The sequence below is a fragment of the Dendrobium catenatum genome, unplaced genomic scaffold, assembly GCF_001605985.2.
Source record: "Dendrobium catenatum unplaced genomic scaffold, ASM160598v2 original_scaffold_185271, whole genome shotgun sequence".
Taxonomy (NCBI): Eukaryota; Viridiplantae; Streptophyta; class Magnoliopsida; order Asparagales; family Orchidaceae; genus Dendrobium; species Dendrobium catenatum.
Window position 1 is genome coordinate 713,674 of NW_021503689.1, and position 8,556 is coordinate 722,229.

Consider the following 8,556-nt stretch of genomic DNA (forward strand, 5'->3'; position numbering starts at 1 on the left):
CACGAGCGGTGCTCTTTCGGAGGTCCACAGGGCGCTGTCTCCTTGCAACCCTAGAATGTTATTAGGGATTTTTGTAATGCTTGTATAAGGAACAATCGGCTCTTTTTTTTTGTGTAGCTCTTATGAGCATTAGTGAGCTAGAGATTTCTTTCAATGACCTTGCAATTTGCTTTTATATTAACGCGTAGGCCCCGCTATGAGTTTTAATAAAATAAAAAAAACTAAAGTCTCTAAACATTATTTTACACAATCTATAAAAAATTAGTTATATTCTGAAATAATGAATTTCTATACATTTTTAATATCCAGTTCAACATTTGATAAGTAAAATTATTTAAAATTTAGATTGATACATATGTGACCTGATGAGCTGTGTTAGCTCACAGATATTTACCTCTTATTTTTAATTAACAAGGAATTATCAATCTCACGAACTTGAACACAACTTAAAAACAAAATACTAATTAAACCTGTAGTGGACATGAACTCCAATTTTTATATTGGTCCGCGCGCATTATTCTCAACAAATAAGCCAAGTTACGATTGAGAAAACTTAAAAAGGGTAAAAGTTCGAATCACAGTAACAGCTAAAATACTTCAAATGAACCGCATGGCAACACACCGGCCCCGGTTACTTAACAAACAGTACAAGGCCGATGGTTGATCAGACGTTGCTTGGGATGAATTTTCCAACGTATCCAAAGCCGATGACGAAGAATGAAAGCGACTGAGGAAATATGTAGATGAAGTAGTTTTTTACTCGGTAGGCCAAATCATACGATGCACACATGAGGAGAAATAAACCCAACAGAAGCTCCGTCACATTTAATCTGCAAGTATATAATTAAAATACAAAACAATATTTTAAATGCATGCAGATAAAATATGCATATATGTGATCCCCTTCGTTAAATGTATGGTGCACATATTTATAAATATATCTACCTCTCCCATAACTTGCTTTGCGGCTTCTTCTGATCAGCTCCACATTTAGCATTATTTGGTTTATTTTTGCTACCAAACTTCTCGGTAACAACCCATTCGTTCACTCTTTCTCCTTCGAACAATCCGACGTGCACAGCTTTGAATCGATGGAAGGACATGACTTGCTCGAACAGGATCCAGAACAAAGCCAGATGAATTGAGCTGTTAATATATTAATTCAAAGACGTACAAAGTTAATTATTATTAGTAAAAAGCCAAAAAATTAATTTGGAATTCATCTCAATAAATAAAAAAAAAAACAAACAAACAAACAAACTTGAGAGATTCGATCTACATTAGCTTTCACTCTCTTCTTTTACTGCATACGTACGTATCTCCTATATATGGGAATAATTAATAGATGAAGCCAAACCTAGGAGTTGCTACAGAGCTGAGGATGGTAATAAGGGCTGGGATGTAGGCCACCCCCCACCTCGGAATCTCTACTTGAGGGAAAAAGATGGAAATTGGAATCACCAAACTGTAGAATATGAATGTGACATTATGAGCTACGATCTTCCGAGCAAAGAAGAAGCTGTATATCAAATAGAATTTCTTCCATATCGTCACATCCTGCAATTTAATCAACATTAATATTTTAAATATATAAATGAGATCGAAATCAATTTGAAAAAAATAATTAATCATATGTATTAATTTGAAAAACAATTACTTTAGCTTTGATGATCTCTAAGAACATATGCCTGAATAAATTTGCTGGTCCGCAAGCCCAACGATGTTGCTGATATCGATAGGCCTTGAAGGTGCATGGTAGTTCACTTTTGACCTACCAATATATCCATCCAACAAAGCAATGGCTTAATTACTATATTAGTTCACATGAATTAATTAAGAAGGGAGCTAGCTAGAAACACCTCGATCACTGCTTACACTGCGTTATATGGGTATATAGTTTGTTGGTATTATGATGGTAGAGGCGAAGAAGATTCATGAAATACCTTAATGTCACCAACATAGACAAATTTCCAGCCTTTAAGGCTTGCTCTTACAGCTAAATCCATGTCCTCTACAGTAGTTCTTTCATTCCAACCGCCAGCTTCCTTTACTGCAATGATCCGCCATATTCCCGCAGTGCCTATAATTTACCGGATTTGAATGTATGTAATGGTTCATCAAAGAAAATAAATTATGAGAAGAATGAACCACAACTTCTTATCTATATAATGAAACATTAGGCAAAATCCTTCGACAATTTTTCTTTTTAGAATTTCCTCATAAGAAATTAAATAGCTCACAAAAAATTAAAACATATTCCAGTCGTTCCTATATTTTATCAGATTTGAAAATAATATCGCTTCATATAAGCTCTCCATTAGGTAAATATAGTTAAAATTGCTTTAGAAAATAATATTATGAAAATTCCAATGATCGTTATGCAGTTAACTTGACAACAAAATATACTGAAATTTAACACTATGTTGCATTGATATTATCAATTAAATGTTTTTTTTTTTAATTATTACTCATTATTTTAAAATAATTTAAATTTAAATAATGTGCCACCTAAATAACCTCTATTTTATTTAGTTTTTAAAAATATTTGAATTTTATTTCAGTTTTATATAAATTTATGTGGAAAATAATAGGACCAATAAAACTTTTTTTTTTTATCAAATTATAGACACAAGCAGTAATAAATATGTGATAATTTTCTTTTATATATGCTTTTTATTCATAAATAAATCAATTCAAAATGAGACACATATTATTGGTAGGATTCATTTTCAATATTTCTTAATTATATTTTTATGAGAATTGGTTAGAATTACTATTTACTACACTCAAAGATTAAATTTCAATGTCGTTCTAGATACTTTTTGAGGGCATAACTTATACTATTAATAGAAATAAAACATCACTATTGTTATTAGGTGTATGGATCCTGACAGTATGATATAGACTGAATATTCTTCCATCTTAAATATGTAAAGTACTAAGGAACAAATGATTATCATTAAAAAATGAGAACATTATAATCACATAATTAAGTCATATGCTCATAAAGCACTCTATTTTAAATACCATAATGGATATAATGTTTATAAGAGTTGTCTGATGATATTTTTGTGTACTTAAGTCATGACCACTCTTATCATATTATTCAATATTTTTAATATAATAAAGTTATAATGATTAAAATAAAAAAATAATAAGCTCATTGCTTAACATGTGTGAGAGTAATTGTGTTATGCCCATTTTGACCCTAGCCTCCCTACAATCAATATGGAGCGTATTAGAGAATGAGATATTTTATGCTTACCTTTTTGACAAAATTTCAGGTATTATAAATTTATTGAAATAAGAGAAGATAGGAAGTGCTCATTTTTTTTTCTCATGACATGATAATGAAAGAAAAAATGAATTATAAAGAAAAAAAAAATTAGATAAAAGAATTTCACACCCTAGAAAATAAAGTAGGATAATATTTTAACTTTTGTTTGTAATAAAGTTAGTCATGTGACAAAGAATTATTTTTAAGTATTCTAATTTGCTTGTCAAATTGGGTAAATTTTCAACTTTATTTCTTATAAAGTAATTCTTCCATAATATTAAGCCACATGCATTTAGTGGATACATAACATAAGTGTGGTTAGTCAAGTGGTAATAAAACTCCTATTGAGGCAATATATATATCTAAAGTTTCATCTCATTATTTTTTAGATCTATGTGAGATTTTTTTTATTAATCAAAATTTATATTAAATTTGACTTTTATTTCTTATTTGGAAAATTTTGATTATCCGTATTCAGCTGAAAATAGAATTTTTTTTTTGTAATTAATATAAATTAAAAATTTTGACCTTACAAATTAATGATGTGAGGGACTACAAGCCAAAATTTTTTGGCCGGGAGATAAAATTGGACCCTAAAAAATATAATTAAAAGTATGTTAAAACATTCTTCTTCAGTAAATTTTTTTTGAGAAGTTATAATAAAGATTACATTATATAGTCTTAACAGAGCATCAAGAGAAATAATAGCCAACACCGCATATATAGGTGTTGTAATTAAGCTGAAAAGAAGTTTGGTGTTACACATTTTCATGTCTAGGGATATCGATTTAATTGAGGTTAGGTTAAATAAGCCTAATAAAAATTTTGACTGAAAAACTATATATATTAGCTACTATGTTATTGCGGACTAAAAAAGTCAAGATCAGCAAGTTTTGTAATTCCTTAAGAATGTCTTTTTACAAGGTGGGCAATGCTGAGTTAGAAAATGATAAAAGTGATAAATTTAGGAATTTTTTCTTTAAAGAAAAATATATTTCTATTCTTATATATAGTTGCAACTCAATATATTTAATCATCTAATTATGTCTCATATTATTCAAGTACTGGTAAATTTAGATAATGAAGATGCTTCTGAGTTGCCTCATACTCATACAAAAAAACACTAAAGCCTCAATTTGAAATGCCATAAAGAAGATCCTCTAATTAAAGAGGAGAGAATGACAATTTTGGATGCTTAAATCATCCATATATCTTTAAGAATATGAGTTTTATATGCGATTAAAAGATGATCCAATCCCTTGTAAAAGGTCATGATCTCCAATCTAAGCATTGAATTCTCTTTTTGATCACATATTTTTATGCCTGAGTGAAAACAATTATCTATTTTTAGAATGAAGTTTTAATTCCATATCTGTATTTTAATAGATTCAATGCTTGCTTTCTTCTTGATGATACGACATGCATGACCTTTGGGCACCATATATAAATTTAATTTTCAACATGTAGTACTTTCCATGGTCAAATAAATAGTTTTTCTCTCACTTGCTCATATGACATCTCCGAGTAAAAATGAATGCTATTTCAAATCTAGAAGAATAAAAACCTCAAAATTTATATTTCAATACATTCGCTTACGCTTCTGTCCATTTTTTGTTAAAGATTTGATATAAATAACTGGTAAAATGAACACATAATTAATTAACTTTAGGTTAAGATTTTACAACGTAATGCATGTTTTTATGATAATAATAATAATAATAAATTGGATAAACAAAATAACAAAAAAATTACCATTGAAGCCAAAAAATGCAAAGGTTGATGACCCTGCTTCTTGTTCCACTTTGAAATGGTAATCCATTGACATCTCTTGAATTCTTGTCATCAGGCACTCATCAGCATTGGCTGTATAGCATCATCATTCAATAACCAAAATCGAATTTAGAAATAAAAATGGAGCGCGCACACACATTGAGCTAGAGGAGAAATTTAATCAAAATTTTAGAATTACCAAACTTCCAACGAGCTTGAACAAGACCAATTTTAGGGTTGTGTATGAGGAAAGGAATTGCTTGTTTGAGATAATCAGGAGCTGGTTGATGATCAGCATCAAATATGGCTAAATATTCACATTTTTGTACATAGCTGCATGTCAGCCCATCCTTGAGAGCACCAGCCTTGTAACCCTTTCTATTATCTCTCGTCTCTAGATTTATGTTAATCCCCTTTCTTATCCATTTCTCACATTCCTCCTTCACCAATTCCTTACATGCAAAAAGCAACAACAAACATGATCGATGCACTGTAATTGACTGATAAAATGCTTTATGCAGCTACGATTCCTTAATATTTAAAGATAACTAATTAATATTCTGCAACGACGATTAATTAATATTTCATGCATATTTACGTGGCCAATTAACGTACTGAAATTGCTACTAAGTACTGATGGAACTTGTAACTAGTTGAAGCCTCATTCAGAACTTACACTACTCTTGTAATTAGCATATTTATATTATTTTCTTAAAGGAGATGAAAATTTTTATTTTCAAATTAATTAAACACATTAAATTTATATATTCCAAATTTGATCTCAAAATTTTGGCAACCATACATAATATCTTAAATGCATATAGTCTAATTAAGAAAGTTAATAGAATTATTTACGGTATGATTGAATTAATTTGTTCATCTAATAGTTATAAAAGTTTCTTAATTAAGCATTTAATTGGACAAAAAATTAGCAAAAAATAAATATATTTCCCTTCTATAATAATAAGCTGATCAGACACATTTTTTTAACTTTATTTATTTGATAATGTCACGTGCATAATTAAGTAATATTTCAGCAAAAAAAAAAAAAGTTAGCTGTCAAACCCTGACGACGAGATCGGTTGAATCATCCAGCACTTGAATGACAAGACGATCGGATGGCCAAGAAAAGTTGCACGCCGCACGAATGGCCACATGATAAACCTGAATATCATCAATATATTTATAGCTTTATTTATTCCCTTTCAGATATAAATGTGTGGCCGAAGCCTGAGCCCAAAAGCCTGAGCATAATTAGATATAACATTTTAAATTAAATTAATATACTTACTGTTTTATCTTTTATTAATTGTCCGGCCCAAGCCATAAGTGGCAAAATAATAAATAATATTATTGCCTCAGTACTTTGTTTTGAGAGAAAGAGAGAGAAAGAGAGATGGAAAGTAATAAGGGTCCACCCACCTGTCGCTCGTTGAAGAGGGGAATCTGGATGAGGACCATTGGATAGCTATCGATGGATTCCTGCTGCATCTCCTCGTCGACCTGGTCGGCAAATGGCTCCCAGCGGTACACTTTCGATGGGCTCCGGCGGGCGAGCCTTACGAAGAGGCTGACGGTGGCCATAAAAATCTTGTCCAAAACCATTATAACAGACATAATCAGACACGCCACCACCAAAACGCGCAGCCCCGGCACCAATGCCCACTCCCTCACCACAAAGCACGCCGAACGAATCCACTGCACAACCTTCATCACCACCTCCTTTTCGCCATAATACCTTTTACCCCTCCCAAAAATACGAAACAAGATGGAGGCCAGCAAATGTTCGCCGCCGCCACCGCCGCCGATGACGGCCGCATTGGAAGCTGCTGCGCGCCATTTAATCAAGCATTATCTCGCTAGCTAGCTCAACCATATATAGATATATATATCTAATTCATTAATTTGTTCTACCTACCTTCCATGCTAGCTAGTTAGTCAAAATAATTCGCTTCCTCCAAATCTTCTGGCCAGCTACGTACGTACACCGGCCGGAGTTGTTGGAGAGAAAAATTAAATACTTAAGAGAGGATCGATAGATGAAATTATAAATTGAACTTGGACGATCGATCTCATTCCATTATAAAGACAGAAAGTTACAGAGAGAGGAAATGATCGAGGAGTGGAGAATGGGGATGGACATCAAGTAATTACCTTAGGAAAATTGTTTTTGGCTAGATGTATTGTGTACGTAGTGTGGTGTTGCCCATCTGTACATTTGTTTAGGGTCCCAATTTCAATTCGTCGTAGAGTCTGGCCATGACATGCATGTGTACGTACGTACTGTTTCAAAATTAGTTTATTATATGTTTTATTAAATCCAAACGGTGTTAGTGAAATAGTGCTTCCTGAGTGTTAGTTTGCCCTATTTTAGTTTCATTTAAAACTGCTGTTTTGTTTTGTGATAATTGTTGTAAGGAAAAAAACCGTAGTCGTTCTCTTTATCCTCTATTATGTTAAGCATTTGTTTTTGTTTTCTTTCTTTTTTCTTTCCATTTTCTCGAATTTCTCTAACATTGTGGTACTAGAGTCTGATTTCGATTGAAGTGGGCATCGAATTTCTGAATTGAAGTAAAGTTTTAGAAAATTTTGTGTATTCTTTCAAAAACAAGGTGTGTGATTCTCATTCAAGTATTTTGAGAAATTTTTCATGGCAACAAGCACTACTTCTCAATCTTTGATTCCCATCTTCAATGGTGAGAAGTATGAGTTTTGGAGTATCAAAATGAAGACTTTGTTTAAGTCACAAGATTTATAGGATCTTGTGGTGAATGGTGTGCAAATTGGAGAAATAATGATAACAAGAAGAATGATTCAAAGGCTTTATTTTTTCATTCAACAAGCTATGGATGATAGTGTATTTTCAAGAATTTCTATGGCAGAGACATCAAAGGAAGCTTGGGATATGTTGGCGAAAGAATTTCAAGGTTCAATAAGAGTAAAGACAGTAAAGTTACAATCTTTGTGACGTGATTTTGAAACTATGAATATGATGAAAGAGGTGTTCAAACTTATCAGGTATCAAAATTTGTGAACAAAATGCAAACATTTGGAGAGCAAATATTTGATGAGAAGGTAGTCTCCAAAGTTCTAAAGAGTCTTCCAACAGTTTTTGAACATGTAGTGTCTTCTATTGAAGAATCCAGATATCTTGTTGAGTATTCTTTTGCTGAAATGATGAGTTCATTGATGTCTCATGAGGAGAGAATAAACAGAAGAGAATTGAAGACAGTTGAAAAGGCATTTCAAGTGAAGAAAACTTTTCGACTAGCGGCAACAAAAAAAGGAGATCGTGGTAGAGGAGCAGAAAGTGCTTATAGAGGAAGAGGTGGTTGTGGTGCTTTTCGTGGAAGAGGATATTATGGAGATAAAAGATCAAGTGGAGGTCAAAAGCAATACTATTATTGTAAGAAGTTTGATCATATTGAGACAAATTGTTGGAATAAACAAAGGAATCAAGAAGTCAAAGATAAAGTGCAATGTGATTTTTGTAAGAAGTTTGGACATTC

General features: G+C 31.9%; 1 protein-coding gene across 2 annotated transcripts; it reads right to left on the reverse strand.

Annotated features, from left to right (window-relative positions):
* Nucleotides 1-446: 446 nt before the first annotated feature.
* On the reverse strand, nucleotides 447-7,152 carry LOC110108629 (probable glucomannan 4-beta-mannosyltransferase 11). Of its 2 annotated transcripts, none has more exons than XM_020839349.2 (10): nucleotides 6,966-7,152; nucleotides 6,470-6,876; nucleotides 6,113-6,211; nucleotides 5,247-5,499; nucleotides 5,030-5,140; nucleotides 1,944-2,080; nucleotides 1,658-1,771; nucleotides 1,358-1,557; nucleotides 946-1,146; nucleotides 447-830 (listed from the first exon to the last, which is right to left on the reverse strand). In XM_020839349.2, the coding sequence occupies exons 1-10, from the start codon at nucleotides 6,970-6,972 to the stop codon at nucleotides 665-667; spliced, it is 1,695 nt and encodes a 564-aa protein (XP_020695008.1). In that variant the 5' UTR covers nucleotides 6,973-7,152; the 3' UTR covers nucleotides 447-664. The 2 variants fall into 2 exon arrangements, with proteins under 2 accessions (XP_020695008.1, XP_020695009.1); XM_020839350.2 differs by having other exon boundaries at nucleotides 6,470-6,873; nucleotides 6,966-7,149.
* Between the last annotated feature and the right edge of the window lie 1,404 nt (nucleotides 7,153-8,556).

Coding starts and splice junctions, on each gene's coding strand:
- LOC110108629 (XM_020839349.2), bottom strand. Junction 1,558..1,657: donor TAGAGATCATCAAAGCTAAA/GTAATTGTTTTT, acceptor ATTAAATTGCAG/GATGTGACGATATGGAAGAA. Junction 1,147..1,357: donor AGCTCTGTAGCAACTCCTAG/GTTTGGCTTCAT, acceptor ATATATTAACAG/CTCAATTCATCTGGCTTTGT.